General features: G+C 26.8%; 9 protein-coding genes across 9 annotated transcripts; 3 read left to right on the forward strand and 6 right to left on the reverse strand. All coding sequences in view use genetic code 12, as the record gives it.

Moving 5' to 3' along the window:
- Window positions 1-983: 983 nt before the first annotated feature.
- Window positions 984-3,248, reverse strand: KGF54_000784 (uncharacterized protein; the record flags this gene model as incomplete). The annotated part of the gene is made up of 1 exon (XM_051766734.1): window positions 984-3,248. One exon carries the CDS (start codon window positions 3,246-3,248, stop codon window positions 984-986), a length of 2,265 nt encoding a protein of 754 aa, XP_051621998.1.
- Window positions 3,249-3,640: 392 nt separating this feature from the next.
- On the reverse strand, window positions 3,641-4,696 carry KGF54_000785 (putative GTPase; the record flags this gene model as incomplete). The annotated part of the gene is made up of 1 exon (XM_051766735.1): window positions 3,641-4,696. One exon carries the CDS (start codon window positions 4,694-4,696, stop codon window positions 3,641-3,643), a length of 1,056 nt encoding a protein of 351 aa, XP_051621999.1.
- A 209-nt stretch (window positions 4,697-4,905) lies between these two features.
- Window positions 4,906-5,889, forward strand: RPN8 (proteasome regulatory particle lid subunit; the record flags this gene model as incomplete). Its single annotated transcript, XM_051766736.1, has 1 exon — window positions 4,906-5,889. The coding sequence occupies one exon, from the start codon at window positions 4,906-4,908 to the stop codon at window positions 5,887-5,889; it is 984 nt and encodes a 327-aa protein (XP_051622000.1).
- A 283-nt stretch (window positions 5,890-6,172) lies between these two features.
- On the forward strand, window positions 6,173-7,459 carry KGF54_000787 (protoheme IX farnesyltransferase; the record flags this gene model as incomplete). Its single annotated transcript, XM_051766737.1, has 1 exon — window positions 6,173-7,459. One exon carries the CDS (start codon window positions 6,173-6,175, stop codon window positions 7,457-7,459), a length of 1,287 nt encoding a protein of 428 aa, XP_051622001.1.
- A 251-nt stretch (window positions 7,460-7,710) lies between these two features.
- On the forward strand, window positions 7,711-12,357 carry KGF54_000788 (uncharacterized protein; the record flags this gene model as incomplete). Its single annotated transcript, XM_051766738.1, has 1 exon — window positions 7,711-12,357. The coding sequence occupies one exon, from the start codon at window positions 7,711-7,713 to the stop codon at window positions 12,355-12,357; it is 4,647 nt and encodes a 1,548-aa protein (XP_051622002.1).
- A 310-nt stretch (window positions 12,358-12,667) lies between these two features.
- On the reverse strand, window positions 12,668-14,851 carry PAN3 (Pan3p; the record flags this gene model as incomplete). The annotated part of the gene is made up of 1 exon (XM_051766739.1): window positions 12,668-14,851. The coding sequence occupies one exon, from the start codon at window positions 14,849-14,851 to the stop codon at window positions 12,668-12,670; it is 2,184 nt and encodes a 727-aa protein (XP_051622003.1).
- Window positions 14,852-15,147: 296 nt separating this feature from the next.
- On the reverse strand, window positions 15,148-17,550 carry PPR1 (Ppr1p; the record flags this gene model as incomplete). Its single annotated transcript, XM_051766741.1, has 1 exon — window positions 15,148-17,550. The coding sequence occupies one exon, from the start codon at window positions 17,548-17,550 to the stop codon at window positions 15,148-15,150; it is 2,403 nt and encodes an 800-aa protein (XP_051622004.1).
- Window positions 17,551-19,558: 2,008 nt separating this feature from the next.
- On the reverse strand, window positions 19,559-20,053 carry KGF54_000791 (glutamyl-tRNA(Gln) amidotransferase subunit F; the record flags this gene model as incomplete). Its single annotated transcript, XM_051766742.1, has 1 exon — window positions 19,559-20,053. The coding sequence occupies one exon, from the start codon at window positions 20,051-20,053 to the stop codon at window positions 19,559-19,561; it is 495 nt and encodes a 164-aa protein (XP_051622005.1).
- A 569-nt stretch (window positions 20,054-20,622) lies between these two features.
- KGF54_000792 (uncharacterized protein) lies at window positions 20,623-23,043 on the reverse strand (the record flags this gene model as incomplete). Its single annotated transcript, XM_051766743.1, has 1 exon — window positions 20,623-23,043. The coding sequence occupies one exon, from the start codon at window positions 23,041-23,043 to the stop codon at window positions 20,623-20,625; it is 2,421 nt and encodes an 806-aa protein (XP_051622006.1).
- Window positions 23,044-24,815: the final 1,772 nt, after the last annotated feature.

Here is a 24,815-nt window from a genome sequence, read left to right on the forward strand (position 1 = left end):
AAAGAAATTAAATAAAAACAAATCAAACTCCGAAATAATTAGACAATTAGATTGTTTAAAACATTAATTAATTTGATTTTTGAAGCACAATTTTTGGAGTATAAACAGAATTTTAGACATTATTAATAAATCAATTAGTCTTGATCCCATTTGATTATCCAGTCATGAGATTTGTAGCTGAGGATGACCAGCATCAAGCCAAGATACTGTCCGCTTTAAGCGTTCGTTACTTGAAAAATTTTACTTAATACATTTAAATTTTTTTTTTTTTCAACGGTTATGAATTTTATTTGAACTATGATACAAAAGGATTCGTTCAGTATTTTATTCTGCACAAATCACGTCATTTCTTTAAAAGGTAAAAAGAAATAATTCATTAACCTCAATTATGTTCAACTAAAACATTATACGACTAAGTCTGGGGTACTTGAATAGACTTATTTACCCATAAAAAATTTGTAAAAAATTTGGTAGCTTATTTTTGTCACTCTAAAACCGTTATATAGCAAAAAAAGAAAAATATTTAATAGTGTTTCGAATAACCGTTTCAGAGTACAAAAACATCAAAAATGACACTATATTATATCCACGGAAAATGCAATAAGTGATAACAAGAACTTGTAAACCCAACACAATATATTAATATGGAAACTTTGATTACTATATTGTACGTTTACATTCTATATTTGATTGCCACAAGACTTTGTTGTACAAAAGAAAACATTATTAATTATTTCCTGGGGTACATTAAAACAAGTCAATAATTTCATGTCGTTTGTTTGGATTTATCTATTTTAATTAAGTTCCGAAAGTTCAAAATTCATAGATAATGCAATGTTATGTATTGTTTCAAATTTTAAAGAATAAAATAAATCAAATATAAGTGAAGAAAAATAAATTATTATATAAGTCAAAATTTTAATAAAGAAGAATTAGTAAAAACTATTATTGAAAAAAACCTTTTTTGACTAAACTAAACAAAACTAATTAAACCTATGATTTTGATTATTAGCTTTAAATCTACTAATTTTAACAGTATTTCCAAATTCATCAATTGGTTCAAATTCTTTATTTTCCTCATTTTTGAATTGTTGTTGATTGATTTTTTGTTTTAATTTATTATAATCTTGTTTAATTTCTTTATTTAAAATATCTGAATTAAAATTATAATCTTCATTATTTTCTAATTCTTCTTCTTCATTATGTATATCATCTAAATCATTTTCAATTATATCGTCTGTCATTATTTTTGTTTCATCAATATCATTGTTTTCGTAATCATCTATATCCATTCCTATTTCATTTGATTTTGAGTCATATTCCTCTATTTTATCATTACTACTTCCAGAATTACTTTTTGAAGTTTTTGCTTTTGATTTATCTCTTTCTTCAACTAATTTATTTACAGTATCAAAATCCTTTAAATTCTCAATTAATACTCCATTATGTTCTAAATCATCATCATACATTCCCATAACGTAAGCTTTCGCCATTGTATCTAAATCTTTATTTAAATTTTGATAATCTAATGTTGTATCTCTAACATGTTGCTGATTATTGGGTATGTCTTGTATATCATTCTCATTATTTGCTAAATTACCAATTGCTTTTTCTTCCTTTGGTTTGTTATTGTTTAAATCACTAATTTTAAAATTATGAACCGGCATTGATTTTTCATTGTTTACTCTTTGTTGTTTTAAAGCTTTGAATCTTGATATTGGTTTTTTTGGTGATTCTAGAATATCTTCATTAGACTTACTCTCAACTATCTCATCTTCCTGGATTTTATCTCCATCATCAATTTTGTCCACTATATCATTAGTAATTCTTTCATCATCATCAATTAAATCTTTTTCAACAATCGTATCTTCAACTGCTTTATTTACATAATTTTGATTGTCTGTCTCTATAATATCTTCATCTTGAGTTTTATTTGTCCCATTTCTTAATCTATTTTGTTTAAATAAAGATTTTCTAGTATTTAATAACTCAGATTTTTTTAATTCTTCTGATACATTTTCAATATCCTTAATATCTAAATTATTCAGGAATCTTACTGATTTTTTGCTCTTTTTATCCTGCGTTGGCGTTTTTTCATTAAGTTCTTCAATTGTGTTTCCATTTGATGTATCTTGTTTATCTTTGTTACCTCTTAAATTCATTATTTGATCATACAACATTTTATTTGATTGATTATGAACGTTATCTTTACCTATCCAGGGAGAATTTTGATTGTTGCCATATAATAATTGATCAGCATAATCATCTTCATCTCCTTCATCGTCTTCATCATCATCAAAGTCATAATCAAAATCTTCATCATTATCGCTGGTTTTCATTTCTTCATCTTGATCCATATCATCAGCTAATAATTCTAACTCTAGTAAATTATTTCTGTCTAAACCAGATGGATATTTGATGTTGCTTTGAGTACTAGTGGATGATTTTTCAATTGGCTGTTTACTTTTTAAATCTTGATGCTCATCTTCATTATAATCCTTGAATGCTTCAACACATATTCTTTTCAAATTAAATTTTTCTTCCGGACTTATTTGTAATTGATCAATTTTATCTAACAATTCATCTTGATTTAAATAATTTTCTTGTAATCTTTGATGTTGTTTACTAGGATTTACTTCCATATCATGAAACAATTGCTTTAATTCATTATCATTTCTAGATATTTTCTCTTTCAATTTTTCATCACTTGTAGTTTCAGTTATTTGGTCGGACTTTTTTTTTTTCAAAGGTGATTCATAATCACTAATATTATCTTTATCATTAATTGCAACATTATTAATCTTTGAATTTATAACATTTCCATTCTCATCGACTTCTTCTTGTATATCCATAAATGGTAAACCTTCTTCATTTAATTTTATTCCATCATCTGGCCGCCGATCAGGACTTTCTAATTGATCTTGAGCTAATTGGAACGCAACTTGAGATTCTTTTTCAAATTGATTTAAATTATCTTGAGTTGCATAAGCTTCTTTTATTTTGGTATCAAATGCATTAAGTACATCTTGCAAGTGTTGTAATTTGGATTTGTTCTCTTCAGTCTTTGGTGATTCAACTATTTCATTTATTTGCTCTAGTATATTTTTTCTTTTCTTTTCCAAATTTATTATTGTTAAGTTTAATTGCTTTAGTAGATCATTCAATTCTGTCTTATCTTCATGATTGTTTGATTTTGTAGTAGATATATTATTCTGATTACTAACTTCAGAAGTGAGGTTTTCAGACATTGATTTAACGTATAATCCGGTATTTGATTATTGATTCGATGAGATGATGGTTCTGATACTTTTCAAATTGTACGTTTTATCTCCACATAATTTTAGATCTTTACTTACGATGTTTAGATCTTATAATAAATCGCTACCATTTTTTCTGTAGTTTCAGATTTTTTATACATTATGGAAGACAATAGAATTTGCAACAAGCTGTAGCGTTGTCGAATCTCGATTATAAACCCCTAAGCTTCATTTTGAAAAATATTAATTGACCGTCCACATTTTTTTCATATGTGCTTTGAATTTAAAGCTATTATGAGAACTGAAATTAGAGTCAATTTGCAGCAAAATTAGACAAAATTAACTATGCATGTAAATTAAATTATTTTTCTGATTATCTATAATCACCTATTCATTGCTCCTTCGCCACCTCTCTTACTCTCCCAATCTTTCAAAGCAGCTTCCCATTCATCCTCTTCATTCATAGGTTCATCCTCACCTTCAGCTGCACCTTCATTTAATTGTCTTTGTTTATTATCTTCTTCTTGTTTATCATATTTTTCTTTCTCATCAATCCATCTTTCATGAATATCAACATCTTGATAACCTTCAGGATTTGTACCACTTTGCCGTATTGCTTCATTCCAAATTGAATCACCACCTATTTCACTTCCAAAACTATAACCATTAGCTTTATCTATTATACTTAGTAGATTAATCATACTTTTTTTATCTTCAACATATAATACTTCAAATGCAACTAAATGGTATTGTTCTACTAATTCAGCTATCATTTCAGTTAATTTGACATATTTTTGACCCAATATTGAATTGGATTCTTTTATTAAATGTGGAGTTAAATAATCTAAGTCTTGAACTTCTGTATAATAATTTAGTTTGAACGGTAGTGATCCATAACCCTTTAACATATCTATCTTACTTATAACATTGACTTGAGGTAATTCTAACTGTAACATTGATCTTAAGGTTAGCAACAATATTGATATATATTGAGATGGACTAGTTAAGTAGATTGAATCTATTAAAGAAACAACACATAGCCGTACTTTTAAATCTTTTGTCAACCGTTGAAAAATTTGATATAATGAGTTATGATGAGTGAAAAGTTCAATTTGTCCAGGACAATCAAATATAATATAATTCTTTTCTTTTAAAAGTTTGCTTAGTTGTTCCATAAATGTATCTATTCCAACATTTGATAACAGTTCTAATGCATACATTAATCCCCCATTTGGTCCTAGTTCAAATTCTTCCATTATAGATTCTAGATCTATGAAATCTCGTATATCTAGTTCACATGGATATGGTAGTCTATCATTTGCAGGATCTAGATTTATTATACACAGTTTTCTTCCAATTGCTGAAAGGAATTGATACATTCCATGACAATATGTTGATTTACCCAGACCTGGTGGTCCAATTACCACTTGACCAAACATATAATGCAATGAATCGATTGAAGTAAGTAGTAGAATAGTATTGATTCCTAAAGATGGGATCTTAGTTTCATATTTACTACTAGAAAATTTTTGGTAGCGATATTTTTCAAAATTGATGGCGAGGAATTTACAATACACAATTTATGAATTTACAACCATTTTTGACGTTTTAAATTCTTCATAAATCGCTCAATTTCAACTATATTACCATGTCAATTGCCACTGCTAATACAAATGAATTAACATTCCTAGAAAAAAATGTTACAGTATCACCATTGGTACTTTTATCAGTAGTAGATCATTATAATAGAGTATCAAAAGATAGTAAAAAAAGAGTTGTTGGAGTAGTATTAGGAGACAATTCAACAAATACAATAAAAGTAACCAATTCATATGCAATACCATTTGAAGAAGATGAAAAAAATCCTGGAGTTTGGTTTTTAGATCATAATTATATTGATGCAATGGGAGAAATGTTTAAAAAGATTAATGCAAAAGAAAAATTAATTGGTTGGTATCATTCAGGACCAAAATTAAAATCATCAGATTTAAAAATTAATGATTTATTCAGAAGATATACATCAAATCCTTTATTATTAATTGTCGATGTTGAACCAAGAAAAGTTGGTATACCTACTGATGCGTATTTTGCAGTAGATGATATTAAGAATGATGGTTCAGCTGCCGAAAAGACATTTGTACATGTTCCATCATTGATTGAAGCAGAAGAAGCGGAAGAAATAGGAGTTGAACATTTATTAAGAGATATTCGTGATCCAGCAGCTGGTAATTTATCATTAAAAGTAACTCAAACTTATCAATCTTTATTAGGTTTGCATCAAAAATTGAGAGAAATTGCAACATATTTGGAAAAAGTATATACAAAAAGTTTACCTATGAATCATACTATACTAGGAAAATTACAAAATGTTTTTAATCTATTACCAAATTTAGTCCAACCAAACGGTACAAGTTTAGACAAGGAAGATAGTCAAAGTTCAAATGAGTTATCAAATGCATTTACTGTAAAAACCAATGACGAATTAATGATAATTTATATAAGTACAGTAGTACGAGCTATTATTGCATTCCACGATTTAATCGAAAATAAATTGGAAAATAAAAAATTAAATGAAAAGAAAGCTCAAGATGCTGATACAATTGTTGAAGATACAAGTATAACGGTAGAATAAATAGAACTCATAGAGTAATAAATAAAAAGTATTTTCTACAATTAATTTAAATCAATCTCTTGATGTAATCAATTAAAATATGACTGGTGATTTTATCTCATATGTTAAAAATTGGTGCTAAGAAAAAAAAAAATATTATATTGCAAATTTAATAAGAATATACAAGCAATAAGATCTTAGAAAATCTCGATCTCAATTCGACATTGTCTACTCCATAAGAACCTATTATATTTGAAACAGTCCATGATAATAATAATAATAATATAAACAGCCAATAACAACTATGTCCCAGAAGTTACTACCTTTATCAAGGTTACACTCAATAAATAACTTTAATTTTTTTTTCCAAAACACCAAAAGAAGTTTACAATTAAATCAAAATTTTATAAATAATCAATTTTTAAGTAGGAAAATTCTAGTACCGACTTTTAAACTGGTACATTCACATTCCTCAACTAATAATGGAAATCATAATCCTTCATCAGTTATAGAGAATGTTGCTTCAAAAGTGCTAACATGTCAAGATGCAGACGCAAAACTGTCTCAAAGTTTTGATGATACTTCCAAAATTCCTTTCAAATTCACCCCAAAATCACCCTCAGTTCCTTCAAAGTCAATCAAAGCTAAAGCAACACTAAAAGAAGAAATCAAATCATATATCAAATTAACTAAACCCAATTTAACAATGTTAGTAACATTAAGTTGTATATGTTCGTACGCTATATCTCCATTAAGTGTTTCAGTTCAAGAATTAATGTTTTTAACAGCTGGAACAGCATTATGTTCCGGTGCAGCAAATGCAATAAATATGGGAAGAGAACCTGATTTTGATAGACAAATGCCAAGAACAGTTGGAAGACCAATAGTAAGAGGATTAATAACTCCTAATCAAGCTTATAATTTTGCTGCAATAATTGGGTCAATTGGGTGTACTATGTTATGGTTTGGAGTAAACCCAATTGTTTCATTACTAGGTTTTTTTAATATAGTACTTTATGCTTGGATTTATACATCAATGAAAAGGAAATCAATCATAAATACATGGGTAGGTGCAATTGTTGGAGCTATACCACCTTTAATGGGTTGGGCTGCATCATCTTCATTATTACATCCAGGAGCCTGGTGTTTAGCTGGATTACTTTATGCATGGCAATTTCCACATTTTAATGCATTATCTCATAATATAGCACAACAATATAAACTGGCTGGATATGTTATGGCAGCAGCAGAAAATCCTAAATTAAACGCGAGAGTAGCATTGCGATATTCCATATTGATGTTTCCTTTATGTTTTGGTTTAAGTTATTTTGGAATTACTGATTGGGTTTTCCCATTTGATTCTGCTATTGCAAATGGTTGGTTAACTTATTTAGCATTTCAATTTTGGCAACAACAACAAAGAAATCATGGAAACGGCAGTGGACCAAGTAAACAAGGTATAGCATTGGCGGGAGTTCATGCAAAGAAATTATTTTGGTGTTCTGTTTGGCATTTACCAGCTGTTTTAATATTAGCAATGTTGCATAAGAAAGATCAGTGGAATAGACTTTACAACTATCTATCCTTTTAAGAGATACTTATATATTCATAATTTATTAATATACTTGTACATACCATTCATGACCTTTTTACAATGTTAATTATATAGGATGTAGACCAACTTTTTGATTGATTATTTTAAAGATAATAAAGCCGCTCAAGATTTGACACGAAATTAAAAATATACCGAGAATTTTCACTAAGATCTAAACCAAGAACTAAAATTATAAATTAGCAGTTAAGCTATCAGTCACTCATTTCAATCAAGTTGATGCAATCATAATGTTTAAATCAAACAATTCAGTGTCAGCTAAAAACAAAAAATATACTCAATCGATCGAAAAAGTACTACTTTCATTTGAATCACTTGAAGAATGGGCTGACTATATTGCATTCCTTTCAAGACTACAAAAGGTTATTACAACTTATATAGATTTGGAATCGTTTTTTGTACCTGAAGCTCAACAAGTATCTTATAGATTATCATTATGTTTATCATCAACTTTACCAAATGGTGTTCATCAAAAAGCATTAAACATATATGAGTTAATTATTGATAAATTGTCAATTGATCAAATTAATGTCGAAATTAATATATGGTTACCGGGTTTATTACCACTATTTTCATATTCATCTATATCCTTGAAACCACAACAAATAAGTCTATTTCAATCCCTCATTATAAATAAGTTAAATTCAGACTCCTTATCAAGACTCACAAAACCAATTATACTAAGTCTTCTATCAGGTTTAGAAGATGAAAATTCAGAGATATTTCAAGATGTTCTCAATTTATTGAATGCTTTCAAAATCAAATTAAATAATGATTCTAAACTTTGGCAATGTATGTTTCTTTGCGTTATTAGTAATCCGGAAAGAAGAGTTGGAGCATTGCAATGGTGTGATAGATATCTACCTCAATTTACAAATACAAAAGAAGATTGGCTATCGAAAGAAGCAGAACTATGCTTGAAACCGGAAGCTGGTCTATTGATTAGAATGTTTGCAATTGCAATAAAGGATTCTGATACATTGATCACACGAGGATTTTTGGATTTACTTTTAACAAGATTACCATTAGACAGCAAAATTTTTGACTCAACTATATCACCAAAAGATAAGCAATTATTAATCATGTCATGTTGTTATGTTTTGGGTAAAGATATGAGTTTAAATAGAAGAGTTTGGAATTACTTTTTAGGACCAGAAACAGAGAATTTGAGACAAGAATATTTCAGAAATAATGCATTGGAGCTTTTGAGCAAAGGATTAATAGAGCTAATATCGTCAAGCTCCACAGAACATAAGTTACGAGCACTAGATATTTCATTTTATTTAGTGATGGATAAATGGGAGATCAATCAAGAATTAACTTCAAAATTATTTTCACCTTATTTGAATGTTTGTTATCAAGAAGCAGGTTTGACCAAAAATTCTCTAAGATTTTTTGAGGAGGTCGAATCATCGTATGTTTGGAAGGAGATAATAAATATAATACTAAACGATGAATACGAGAAGTTGGATTTTGTATTTAAAAATTTTAATTTAAGTGAGGATGAAAAATCTGGATTTTTTGCATTAATGGGTATAGCTTGTCTTTTAAGTGAGGACTTGGATGAAAGGAAGCTTGAGACAGTTGATTCATTATTTACTTTGATACCCAAAAAGTCATTGCCATCGACAAGATTAGATCAAAGTTTATCAAAAATCGACATAGTCGATTCTTGGAAAAATTCTGAGTATTATAAAGAAGAGGAATTAGTATCCTATATAATGACGACTTTGATGCTGGTTTACTCTTCTCATTTCGACATGGTTCATGGGACGAAAATAGGAACTTTGCTCATAAAATTTTTTGATGTTATTGAGTCAAGTGAAATAAAGTCAGAATGTACAAGTTTACTCCTTCACAATTGGACCGACCAACCCAAAAGTTCAATTCCTATCTCACTTGATAGATTAAAAATATTCAATCATGTATCAAAATATGTAAATGATCAAGATAAAGATCGCTTTTTAAATCATTCACTAACAAATTTATGGGCTTCAGTGATATCTCCAAGTTCAACTAATTTTCAACCAGAAGTAGTCAAATGTTTATTTGATTTAAGATTTACATTTCCAATTCACAAATTAACTGGAGCAATACTAGAATTGTTTGTAGATTTATCCGTTAATCAAAAAATCACGGCGTTTGAAACAATTTGGAATTATTCATCTAATTTAGAGGAAGCAAATCAAGTTTTGGAACGCCAATTTCAGTTGATCATGGATGATGTCGGTGACGAGGATGGCAATAATGATCTAGTAAATGAGTCAGTTTCAACTTTAGTTACTAGATTAGTGGATGATAATTTTTCAAGGCTTGTTAATTTAGTTTTGAGTCCAATGATAAATAATGGTTTTGAAACATCTAGCCCATTAGAAAATATATCAGATTTGAATTTTCATATTTATTGCTTGGATATTTTGATTCGCTTGTTAAGTTTAGGTGGTAAACCATTTAAAAATCATTTAGCAAATGTTCAATTTTCTCAAAAAGAAAATATGTCCTACAAAGTTTATTTGATTACTGTATTAAATCAAAGTTTGAAAGCACACACAAATAATGAATTACTTGATAAAAGCATTTACTTATCATTGAGATTGTATAGCAAGTTAATTACTGGTTATGAAAAAAACTTTTCACATTTATTTAATGAATTACTCGATGATTCAATCAATTACATTAATTTACAGCTCAACATTTCACTGGCTGAATCTACAATTGCTGAATACTTCCAAACCATACTTCATTTTCTACAATTTGGTTCAAAGTCGTATTTATTGCATGTTAAAGAACAAGAAAAAGAACCAGTCATTATAAAATTAATTCATTTGGGTATCGAGAAATGTGATTCACCATTACTTCTTGAAAAATGCATGGCACTTATGAGAAAATCAGTTCATGTTTTTGGCGAATCAGTGTTTAGTATACTACTTGCATTAAATGACTCACTAATTTTGAAAATTAATAACTTATTCGATAAATTGATAAGGTTGGATGATACAGAAAACATCGAGTCTTCATTATTCGTCTTATTTGATGGTTTAGAAAGTCTTTTGACGATAACTCATGGTCATTTAGTACGTCCCCATATGAAAGATAAATTAGATAAATCCGTCCCCGATCAAGGTTTTCTCAATAATGTAATGCAAGGAGTTTTTCAAATTGAATCCCCATCAGCTAGAACTAATGAACAAGACAAATTATACTCCACCCTTATTGCATTTCATGATGCAGCGAAAGTCAGTTTTAAAGTATGGAATTGGGCTGATTCAAAGGGTGCTACCGAAAGGTCTTTAAAACATGTTGCTTTCAACTTAAAATTAAAATCAAGAAAAATACTTCAGACTTTGATTGATTTGGAAAGGCAAGAAACTGTTAATTCAATAGTGACATCAGACTTATCAACTGCACTTAAGTTATTGAGCATATTAGATGGTGGAAGATCTCAGCTTACTTTACCATATTTATTCAACTATATTAAATTCAAATGTAATTCAATGGTGAATGACAATTATAGATCATACATTGAGTCAGACGTTGATGTCACCAAATTATCAACATTCTTATTAGCATTTTACGAATTCATGGACTTAGATATAATCTTGGATGTTTGGAGCCAAACAATTGAGTTTTTAGAAACCATATACAGTAATGCCTCACAATTTGAATCAATATTACCAGATATCTTAAGACTTTGTAAAATATTAGCGGTTAAAACAAATAGAGTGAAAAACATCAAAAATAAGAATGCATTAGGTGATTCTTTTACCAGATTGTTCTCTCAATATTTGGATACTCATCTGGAAGCTAAAGAAGAAGAAGTTGTGAAAGTAATCCTTGAATTTATTTCGTCATTTGATGATATATACCATGATTTAGATAAAACAGCCACAGCCATCAATTTATGTATAACTTTTATTAAGAAAAACAACTTGAAACTCGAGTCAATTTCAGAATTACTATTAGCAATCGGTGAAACTCATATTACAAGAAATTGGAAATCAATTACAAACGATTATTTTAACGACTCAGATTTTTTTGTAAAATGTAATAACTCAAATTGGAGAAAAATAATTAGTTTATGGATAACAAATGATAGATCAAAATTTGATGAAAAAGTTTCCAAACTTTTACCAACATCAACTACATCACCTGGTGCATTATTTAGCTGGAATGAAAGCTCAGAAATTGAAATCAAAGTGAACAATTTAAAAAGAGTTTCTTTCTTAATACTTGTTCAGCCAAAAGACTACTTTGTTAATAATTTAAAAGATATATTTGAGAAAATTGATGGGTTATTAGACTCAAAAAATTGCCCGACTTCCATTAGAATTGAAATAACTACTTTGATCAGAGCAATTGTTTTGAAAGTTAGTGATGTACATTTATTACCTCATTGGCCCATGATAAACCACGAACTACTTACCATTTTTGAAAAAATATTGAATTATAAAAGTCCCAAAGAATTACAAAGCATCCCACAAGATTATTTGAGGTTAATTTTATTTGGTTCAAAATTACTTGATGAATTGTTGTTAATTGGTCCTGACGAATTCAATTTAAATAGCTGGTTATTTGTCAATATTGATAATTTCGAAAACAAGCAAGATAGTATACTGATAATAGATAAAATTTCACTTAATTATGACTTTACTTTTTTAAAAAATGAGGCATTTAAATTGAATAATGGAGGTGATGGTTTCACCAAAGATGATGAATCCAAAGAACCACTATTGAAAGGAATTAAAGAAATAAATCTGATAACTCAGTTACGTTTGTTTTTTGATTCTTTAAGTATGATACAATACGAAAGAACTTACAGCTTGTTACCAGTTAATCATGAGACTTGTATTGATGATATATTCAATGACTTACAATAGATTAGATAGAGTTAAGTAGATATAGAAAGTGTGAATAATATACTAATTTTCAACTTCCAAAAGCCTTTTTCTTCTTCAACTTTTGATTCTTCATTGATTATGCTTACTAAATTATTTGATTGATATTTATACTTCAAGAATTATTCGAGAAGATAATCTTAATTTATTACAAAGTTACATAGATAATGTTCTGATGATGAAACATTAAACTAAATAATTATTCAAATTCTTGAATACTATTCTTCGAAATTCTTTTGTTTGTTATATAATATATTGTATATTAAAGAAATCTAAATAGCTATTCGCAAATTCAACTTCTTAATAATCTAAATTGCAAATCGATTATTTCTTTTATTTCTTTATAACTAACAATAATAAATTCTTCATTATTATTTAATAATAATTTTTCATCAATTCCACAATCTAATTTGTTTAGGTTAACTAAAATCTTATGTAAATTTATTACATGTTTCCCCATTGGATCAATATAATTAAATAAATTTTGTTGAAATAATTTTAAAATCTTGAGATTATTTTTATCATTAATTTTTAATTGAAAATTATTATTATTTATAATAAAATTTAATTTTGTTAATAATCTAAATAATCTTGCATTTTCTAATTCTGATGATAATTGTACTTCCATAAAATCGCTAGTATTTTGAGATTCATTTAATGTTGTAAAAGTATGTTCAATAAGATGTTCTTTTATAAATTGATTTAAATTAAAAGTTGATGTTTCCGAAATTATTGATGAATCATTTAAAATTTGTAAAACTTTTGTAAAATCTTCACTTATCGATGTTGAATTTATTATATTTTTAATTAGTATTTCTTGTGAAGTTGATCTTAAATTTAAAGGTAACAAAGTTGAAGCTAATTCAAGTAAAACTTTCCCAATATTATTTATATCTTTCAATTGTGCAATATTTAAATCTTCATGTATTCCCTTTATGTCATTTAAAACATCACTTATCCCACCACTACTTATTTTAATTCTTGAATCACTGCAAATTATAATTTTACTTAAATTAATAGATGCACCAGCACTTAACTTAGCAGAATGGATGGATTTAATAGCATTTACTAATTGAACTAAATAATTCCACAATAATTTTTCAGTAATTGGTTCAACTCTCAACCCCTTTTTATGATGTTCCAATAAAGTCTTGGAATTTGGATAATAGTCAAACACAAAACATAAAGAAGCAGAATCAAACCCCATATTATTGGAACCACTTGCACTAAAAGCCATAGTAGTGAATGCATCTTTTAAAGCAACAATATTTGCATTATCATTTAATGATCTCCATTTTTTAATAGTTTTAAAAGGTGATTCATTTATAATTTCATTACTAGGATCTATTTTTCTTAAAGCATATAAATTTCCATCATCATTTGAATAACATTTAAATAATAAACTTGTAAAACCTGGCCAATTTTTACTTTTTGATTCATATGATTTATCTATTGGAACTAAAGAATGATATGAATTAATATGATCAGGTAAATTCAGATGATGTAAAGATTGTAAACTTGCTTCATTTTTACGATGTAAAATTTCTCTAATTTCATTAGAGATAAACATTTTTTTGGAATTAGTTTCATAATCTTTTATAGGTACAGTTAGTCGAGGTGGTGGTGCTGGTGCATATAAATGATATTGTAATGGATATATAGGACCTGAAGTTTGATTTGTTACATTATTATTAGTTGGTGGTTGATTTGAAAAAAATGATTGCATTGAATTTGGATTCATCATATTTGCTTGTGATAAATGTGATGGAGGTGGAGGTGGTGGTTGTGCTTGTATTGGAGGAGTTGGAGTTGTATGTGATGGCAAATTAGTATAGGGGTTTAATGGTTGATTTTGTTGATTTTGTATAATATTTCCAATTGATCTTGCACTTGATGGACCTATATGAGAAAATCCACTCGATTGTATTGGTAATTGTTGTTGTGAATTCATTTGTGATTGAGCTGAATTATTCAAATTTCCGGTCAGAGGAGTTGGATTAAAATCAAAACTTGAAGGTGTGAATGATGGAGTACTAACATTAAATTTTTTTGTAGCATATGGATTACTCAGATTTGAAGATTGTATTGGATTTTGATATGGATTAAATTGTTGTTGTTGTTGTTGTTGTTGGTCTTGCTGTTGTGATGGTTGGTTACTATCGGGTTTAAATATTGGTGCATCTTTTATATTTGGTGATAAATTTGAAAATTTAGTACTTAAATTATTAATATTCTTTTCACTTGTGAAAGATGGAGCTGCTTCAAAATTAAATTTTTTCCTACCCAGTGAATCATTTGAATTTGTGGATACTCCAGATTGTAAAGTTTGTGGTTGTTGTTGATCTTCTTGCTGTTGTTGTTGTTGTTGTTGTTTATTATGACTAAAAGCACAACCTTTTCCTTGATATTTACAATATCCATAAATTAAAATATTTTTGCAAAAAACATCTTTTGCAGTATCCAAATTTATATTCATCAAGAAAATATATTTGGATTATTTTAATGAATTGATTGAAATATTGAATATTTTTTTTGGTTTGTTTAAGATTGTTTTGATAAATTTTTTGTTTACATATTATTTTTTCCGCTTCAACATATTTATTGTTTCCGTTTGATATTGTGTAAGAGACATTGAGATATCGAATCTTGTAGCACTAGATCCGTCAAACATAGAGAAATTATGATAATGGGCAAATCTACATAGCTTTATGAAGAGAATTTAAAAGTCTAAAGTTTAATAGATATTCATTAAAGTAGTCATACAATGTCTACTTATTTAGAAGTGAAAAATTCATCCCAAATTCTTTCATTTGTCATATTATGTAATAATTCAAAAGACATTCTACCTTCTTTATTATTAGTAGGACTCGATTTATCCAGTTGTTGATAATGATTTAATTCTTGAAAGAAATAATCTAAATCAACATCATTCCATTCAAAATTATCAAATTGTGGTAACTGATTTGAATCTACTAGTGGTTGATTGTCGTTTTGATTGTCGTGTTGTTGTTGATGTTGTATTAGTTGAGTTTTAGGAGATACTTGATTACTTATTTGTCCAGTATGTGGAGAAACTAAAGGATTTAAATGATCAAGTTCATTAACTAAAGTGAAAAGATTCAGATTAACATTCCCATTATTAATATTATATAAAGATTCTTTTGAAATTTTTAAATTTTCAAAATTTTGATAACTTGGATATTTTAATTGAATTATAATTTTAGTTAAATTATGAAAAATTTCACAACAATAATTTGCTGCATCACATTTATCAATTAATGATTGTAAAATTTGAAAACAATTTGATGTAATTTTTAATACTTTATCTATTGGATTTGAATTTCTTATTTCTTCATTATTGAATAATGTATATAAATAAGATGTACCTGCCATAAATAAATTATGAACACCAGCCCATGTATAATTCACGGATTTTGTAGTAAATAATTCATAATAAACATCAATAATTTCTCTAGATGATATTGAAACTTGTTGTAAATCATTCCATGATAAATTATAATTTCTTGGACCTAAACCATGAATATACAACAAAGCATGATGATAATTTAATTTAAAAAAAATTGAATTAAAATCACAATTTATTTGTGTTTTTGTCGGGATTTGTTGATACCAATCATTTAATCTTTGTAATACATCTAATTTCCAATGTTCCAAATCTTTAAATTGTCTTGGGATCTCACTATTTGTTGCATATAAAATTTTGGTAATCTCACTTTGTAATTGTCTAACATTTATAAAAGCTAATGAAATATGTTTATAACTTGGATCTTCAAAATTCGCATCTGGTAATGATTCTTGTGGTTTTAATTTCAGATCATCTAAAATTGTAGGTAATGGAGTATTAATACTTTCATCAGGTATTCCAAATGGTCTATCCAAATAAAAGCAAATTTGTCGATCTATTGAATATGTACACCAAAATATTCTTCTTCTCTTATCTCTAGTATATGGATCTATATTCAAATTTTCTTTTGATTTTGTCTTTAATTCATTTTGTAAATCTAAATCAACACATATTCTCAAAGCTTCTCCCATAATATACCATATTCCAGGATTTGTTGGCCTCATTATAGAATAATAAGCATATATTAATATCCCTTGTAATGCTAACAATCTATCTTGATTTTCTTTTACTTCATCATAATATTTCATTGCTGCTAATCTAAAAGATTCAGATATGTGGGAAGGATAACGTAAATGATGAACAGAAGAAGCAATTGCAAAAACCATATTTAAAAAAAACAACGGTATGTGATATTTTTTAGGCGGTATAATACTATTTGAAATAATTTTAATATCTTCATTTTTACCATTTAACAAATTTTGAAATTTTAATTTATAAGTATCAAACCAAAATGAATCATATTTTTTATTTTTCCAGAATGAATCATTAATTTCTCCATTATTATTTGCAAAATTAAAATTTTTTGATTCAACTGGTCCGTATATTGGTATAAAATAATCTCTTATGAATTCTTCTCTGTGAAATAATGGTAATTGTGCATTACATTGATGGAAAAAAATTTGACAAAATTGTAAAGCTGTTGATTTTGGTGGTAATACTGCTGCTGAATGATTTATTTCATCTTCATCTTCATCTTCTGTAACTGTTCCATTATTTGAATCAATATTTGGTCTTTTTTCATTATTCCTTTTTTGAACTTTAACTGCCGTTGACATTAATTTCAGAAATGTTATATCTCCTTTATTTAAACTAGCAAGATGATGTCCGTTTGTGTTTGATGGTTGTTGTTGTTGTTGAAGATCATTTCCTTGCATATGTATAGTTGGATCTATATTATTATGTTCATTTCCGTTAGCTAAATGACTCAAATGTGAATCTAAACTAGTACTTCCATTTGATTGAAATTCCAATAATTGGTGTTCTAATTTTTTAACAGTTTCTTCTAAATGAACAACATAACTTCTTGGAATTTCTCTACCAGTAACTGGATCAACTCCAATACATTCAACTTTATGAGTAGTGCAATTCCCACATTGAGGAAATTTCAGATCACATTTAATCTTTTTAGATCTACATCTTTTACATGCAGATATTGCTCTTGATATTTTCGAATTATTTGATGATTTATTGGTAGTGGTTGTAGCATCATTTCCATTATCTTTCTTTTGTTTCTTCTTTGGTGGAGTCATATATAGCGTGTCATATGAATTAATATGAAATAAGTTATAGTAATACTGTAAAGTTGTTGAAAAATGAATTACTCTAGTTTAAAATTTGATGTAATAAAATATTTAATAGATAAGAAAAAGAAACCTTAATAATTTTCAAAAATTTGGTAGCATTAATCAGATCTAATTTTCACAAGTAAATTAATGATTTAATTAAGTTGTCTTACCACGTGAAGATTTCAAAGTATCAGTTTTCAAATGTTTAGTCAATGGGCTTCATTAAGAACTCTATTGTCAAATCGAGGTTCTATTTCCTTATTGGAAGCTGACCAAAAGATAATTATAAAAAATAATTAGACTTTATTAAAACCAGATCTCGTAAATTTCATCATCTTTTCATTTTGTGTAATAATATTGTACATATTATACAACATAGATATGGAATAATAAATTGTGAAACAATAAAATTTTATAGACTTGAAACCCAAGATATAAATTCTCCAACGTTGAAGCAACTTTTAAAACATCAAGGTCTGAAGTAACCAAAATAAGAGAGCGAAATAAAAAGATCTGTTTAGATATTTGAAAGAATAAGATAAGAAACAAAAGATCTGAAATGTTCAAGTTATAGTAAATATTATACACAATTATTCATTCAGTCTACTTCCTTCTTAACCACGCACGCAATAACTCTTAATTCTATTTAAACCCACCACTAGAATTAGCATAAAGATAAAAAGCCCCATCAAAGCATGATTTGTGGGGTATTTCTTTCGTAGATTTCAATCTCTCGAATATGTGGGGTAGTTCATACTAGCAGTATTTCGTATCTTCGTATCTATTCAAGATTCACTCGTATCTAGATCCCGATCCACATTTTGTCCGATCCATATCAAAAAACTTCGATCAGCATACCAAAATCTTGAAATCTAGCATATCAAAAATGTTTAGATCTAGCATAACAAAAAAGTTTAGATCTAGCGTAACAAATACATGAAACAAGCATAACAAAGAAACAAGCATATCAAAAACATGAAACAAGCATAACAAAAACCTGAAACAAGCATATCAAAAACATGAAACAAGCATATCAAAATCTATAGATCCAGCATAACAGAATCTCTACGATCCAGATCTTGATCTCGATCTCGATCTCGATCTTGATCTCGATCTCGATCTCGATCTTGATCTCGATCTCGATCTCGATCTCACTCCATCTCTACCACAATAGTAAATTTGGGCTTGAGATCCAGGAAATCTTGATCTCGATCTCATTCCAACCTTACCACAATAGTTAATTTGTGCTTAAGATCCAGGAAATCTTGATCCCGATCTCATTCGAACCTTACCACAGTAGTTAATTTCAATTTGAGATCCAGCAAATCTAAGGTTTTGATCTCACTCCAACCTTACCACAATAGTTTACTTCAATTTGAGATCTAGCAAATCTAAGGTTTTGATCTCGATCTCCTCCCAACCTTACCACAATAGTTTAATTCAGCTTGAGATCCAGCAAACCTAAGGTTTTGATCTCATTCCAGCCTTACCACAATAGTTTATTTCAGTTTGAGATCCAGCAAATCTTGATCTCAATCTCATTCCAGCCTTACCACAATAGTTTATTTCAAATTGAGATCCAGAAATTCTGAGGTTTTGATCTTATTCCGACCTTACCACAATAATTAATTTAGTCTTGAGATCCAGCAAATCTAAGGTTTTGATCTCATTCCAACCTTACTACAATAGTTAACTCCGGCTTGAGATCCAGGGAATCTAAGGCTTTGATCTATTTCCAACATTACTACAATACTTTGTAAAAATATTGCGTTTGATATAACTCCAAATTAAAAAGTTAGAAATATTTTTAACTAACTGTTTTATTATTAATCAAATTGAAAGGTTAGGACAATTATCAATGAGTAATGCATTTTCATATGATTAAAGAACCCTTTAAAATTGCAAACTTCGAGTAAATGAAGATAAAAACTAATACTCAATGATAAATAACATCTTCCAAAATTGAATTCATCTACTCCTTTCTCAACTTATAAAAATCAAATCCTCTTTCTCCTTTTGCATCAGATACTTCATTAGGTAAATTTTCAATCTGTTCCATAATTTTGTTTAATGTTAATGGTGGATCAGGTAAATGATCACTATAAACTAATCTAAATTGATATTTTTCTTGTAACTTTTTATTTTCTTTGTGTTCAGTTGTAGTTGAATCATTATCGACGTCATATAAATGTTTAATAAATAATTTCTGAATTTCAAATGATTTACATAATTTTTGTAAATTTTTAGTGGTTGAAGGTTGGATAAAACCTGATTGTTTTATTATTTTCTTGATTTTGGTAGTTTGTTCTTCATTTATATTGTTGGTTGTTGATTCATGATTTTTTTGTTTGAGTGATTCAGGTATTATTTGTTGACGTAATTTTCCAATTGACCATGTTGAATTTTTTAAAATTTTGTGGACGTTTTGTTTTGTTATTATTTGATTTAATGTTGGTGTTGGATTCATAATTTAGTGATTTTAAATAATATGAATTCTTGATTTTTAAATTGAGTATATTTATTTTATAAAAGTTTTTAATCGATGATTTAACTTTAATTTCAATTGTTGGGAAAAGTAATCATTGGCTATATTGTATTTGTAATACCTTTAGTAATAATCAAATAGTAGTTGATGTTGTTTATGATTATTGATCTAAGTTGTAGTTTTGAGTTATTGATTCAATTCTAAATAATGATTGTAAAATTATAAAGTAATAATGGTTGTTTAATAATTTTTTTGAAAAATTCTTATCAATTCTGTACTTAAAAAATGACACAGATTGTGACAGTAAAGTTACGACTTTAAATTTTTACCCCACAATTCAAAATATTAAACAGATCGAGAACAACAAGATATAAAACCAGATATGAGATATGAGATATGAAACTCAGATTTGAAACAATAGGGTAGTAAAGCCACCTAAGATGAAACGACAGATCCAAAACATGTTCAATTTTACAAACAATAACACTAAAAAATTCGTTAAAAATCATTAAAAACATTATATAAACTATGTAAAAAGAAACTCTATGAATTTACTTACTAAACAATTTCCAAAATTTCTTCTTCTTCTTCTTATCACTACCATTACTAGAAATTTTTCCATTACTTATTGATGAATTATTATGATTATTATTCATACAATTATCAATAGAACTAACTTTTGACAATTGATCCAGTTTTTGCAGTAAAATATCATCAACATTTTCATTTGAATTTGTTGAATTTTTACTTAAACTTTCTCCATTTGCATTTGAACCAGAAAAAGATTTTATTGATAATGAACCATTACTTGAATCTCGATCTTTATTTGTTGTATAGTTTCTGATTGGTTTTTCTAGTCCAAGACTCCATTTTAAACCGGTGGGGCTTGATATTTCTTGTTGTTCTTGTTGCTGTTGAGCTTGTAGTTGAGCTTGTTGTTGAGCTTGTTGTTGCTGAGCTTGTTGCTGTTGCTGCTGTTGTTGTTTGAGTTGTTCACGAACTTCTTTAAATGACATCTTATGTTCTTTTGGTACAATTATTACTTTTTTCTTTTCAACTGGTGGTTCTAATAATGATTTAGTTGAGTAAATTTTATCATTTTCGAATAAACTTGAGCCAGTTATTAATTTTGCAATTTTACAACTCTCATAATTTGATGTAATATCTGTTTTTAAAGTTATCAAATTTGAACATAAATTTAAAGAATTATCAGATATTGTTTTTATTATATTTGAATAATAATTTTCATCAAAGTTATTTGTTTTTTGTAATTGTGATAATTCTAAATCTAAATTTGTTTTATAATCTGTATATTTTTCAGTAATTATCGTTGTTGAATCATATGGCTGAGGATCAATACCATTTGCAGTTGATGTTATACTTGATGCAATACTATTTATTTCATTTTCTGAATTTGATGAATTTGAAGTTGATGTTGCGGTAGTGGTTGAAGATAATGATCTTTCTAATAATGGTGATTCTACTTTTAATTCCGAAGTTTTTTCAGTATGATTTATTTCATTTTGTAAATTAATTTCAAATTCATTCATATTTACTGCTGGTACTACTATAATTGGAAGTGGGAAAATTTTAATTAATCTACCACTTAATTTTGATGATATAAATGTTGAAACTGGTTCTCCAACACATCTATTATGTTTTGATCCAATACACATTAGATTTGGTTCATGTAATTTACACATATCTTTTAAAACTTGTTTTGTTTTACCTGCAACTAACTCAACTGTAAATTTTACTATTAAATTTGGATCTATGATGTTTGTAATGTATGACATTAAATTTTTAGAAATTTGAATAAGATTTTCTGGTAATGATTTATATGTATATCTATCTAATTCATTTTCAAATTGTATTTCATTTATATTTGTCATTGGTGTTATTGAACTTTTTCTTCTTTTTTTTTTATCTTTCTTTTGATTTTCAAATATATTTGGATCAATTGTAGATACTATTATTAATTTATCTCCATTTTCTATAAATTTTTTTAATATCCAATCTAATGCAACCCAAGTATGAATTCTTGAACTTATATATATTAAAATGGTTCTATTTTGTAAAACTGGTGAAATTAATAATTCATTATTATATAATTTATCATATAATTTATGTTGCTTTGTAATTGAAAAACTTCTCATATTGGATATAGGTGTTGATTGATAAAAATTATATTGTGATGAATCTAATTTCAATACATTTTGTTTATTAGTAGTTGATAATTCACCATCCACATTTGTTGAATTTCTTCTTGGATATTTAATTTCTTCAGTATTTATTGAAGTTCTTCTACCACCACTAAGATATTTTGAATCATCTATATTTATTGAATTTCTTCTTGCACCACCACCAGAACCACCACCAGTAGTAGTAGAACCAATAGATAAATAAGAATTTATATCTATTTCTTGAGATTTAAATTGTTTTGGTTTAATTCTACCTCTTTTAATATTATATAAATCCCAACCAACATCATCATCTGAATCTGGTTCACTTTCATCATCAAATCTTCTATTCATATCATCAAATGATACTTTATTTATAAAATATAATTGTTTTTCAGGAGGGGAATGTAAATGTGGGGAAGTGAATTTTATTTTCCTATAATTTGATGATTGTTTATTTATTAAATCGTCAAGTAAATTTGATTGTTGTTGCTTTTTAGGAATTATATTAGTATGATGATGATGTGAATAATGTTTTGGATGTAAATGAGTTGCTTTATTTATAGTAGAATTTATTGTATCATTGTAGTTGTTATTTTGATTTGAAGTTAAAGGTGATAATGAATTTGAAGAAGATGATAATAATATAGTTCTTGGTTTTTGTAATTCTTCCTTAGTTGTAATAGTTGAATTAGTAGTAATATTATTATTATAAGTGTTATTATTATTATTAATTGCTATTAATGATTCTTTTGATGGTTCATTGATTTGTATATTAAAATTATTAACCATAACTTGTAATAAGTAAAGTTTTAAATGAAATATATTATTATAATGAAGAATGAATGGTTAATGTATATGAAATAATTAGCAAATAATTAATAATGATAATGAACTTGTTGTTGATGTTGTTGTAAATTAAAAAAATTATTGGTTGTAAAAAATGTAACAAGGAAAGTATAAATATTTATATCTATATATTATATTAATTAATATTACAATATAAATATAAAAATAAAATATTCCAGGCTTAGAAATCTTCTCGTAACTTAATACAAATAAAGAAGAAGAAGTAATAAATAGAAGTTTTATTTAAAATAATTTAATCTTCAAATTTAAGAAATATTTTATAATATATCAAAGTAATAGTTGTAGAAATGAAATTTAAAAGATTACTTTTGTTGTAGTAGTAATAAATTATCATATAATAATGATTCAAGCAAGTACTTTGAATGAAATATAATGTATAAATTTCTTGTACGTTTTTATTCTTAACCCTTTTCTTCTTTATCCTTAATTCTTTTATTTTTTGTCTCTATATTTAAGAAAAACCTTCGTAAAAATTATTTATATTTTTTTGTATCTCCACAAATTTAAAATTTTGATAATATAGTAATATTATTAAGAGAGATTTACATTATTATTAGTTTAATATTTAATATATTGTACTGAATACGTAATTAGTGTATTGAAGTTTAAATGACCATAGTTTTATTTTAAATAATTTAATAAGATTAAAATACTCTTGAATTAAATAGATTTGAAATCATCAAGAGTGCACAAAATCTATGAATCAGCTGATAACGTATAATTTAGGTGGTATTGGAATCTTTTAACTACTAAAATCTATTAATAGTAAATAAATATAATGGAATAAATGGTAAGGCAGTGATTATATTTTATAGTAACATTTTAATGTGTAAATTGGTTATGTAAATAAATTATTAGAATTAAGCAACGTTTTTCAAGCTTAAATTAGAAACAAATTTTAAATTATTACTGTATGTAAATTTTAAATGATGATTTAAATTTATAAATTTATTTTTATCTTTTAACTAGACGATCTAGATTGGTAGCTCTCTTATCTATCTCATACTTTAAAAGATCACGTGGTAGCTAAAAATAATATGATAAAAAAATGCCAAGATAAAAAATATTTAAAGTATTGATTTAAATTTTTAGCAAGTGTAATAATAAATTTTAATAAATCTTTTTATCATCATAATATTATAATTTATATTAATATAAAATATGACGACCCATTCTCTTCAAATTTGCAAGAAATTTAGACGAAGTTATATATATGAAAGAACAATAATATCTTTTAGATTTTTTTATAATATTATGAAACATACAAGATCTTGATTGTTTAAATCTAAGAGATACGAATTATATTTTATTTTTATAATTCAAGATTTAAAATAAAAACTATTTTAAATAATAATATGTCAATATTGATTTAGTCCCTTTCTTTTATTATATCTATATTCAATATTTATATAATAATATGTCAATTAATGTTATTAGTATAGATCTTATAGTAGCAACTCTCTGAACTAAATAACTAATTGAATAACTAGTATTTTGAATATTTATTTCTGATCACCAGTGAAATCAAACTAAAGTAAATTTACAATGTACATACATATAAACTAGCTGGTTTTCCCAAATATTTATTGTTCAAACAACTTCGTTAAGCTTTTAAACTTATATATATATATATATACATATACATAATAAAAATCGTAATGTTTTTATAAACTTTTTATAACTTATTCAACCAG

The sequence above is a fragment of the Candida jiufengensis genome (assembly GCF_024610255.1).
Source record: "Candida jiufengensis strain CBS 10846 chromosome Unknown scaffold7, whole genome shotgun sequence".
NCBI classification, from domain to species: domain Eukaryota; kingdom Fungi; phylum Ascomycota; class Pichiomycetes; order Serinales; family Debaryomycetaceae; genus Lodderomyces; species Lodderomyces jiufengensis.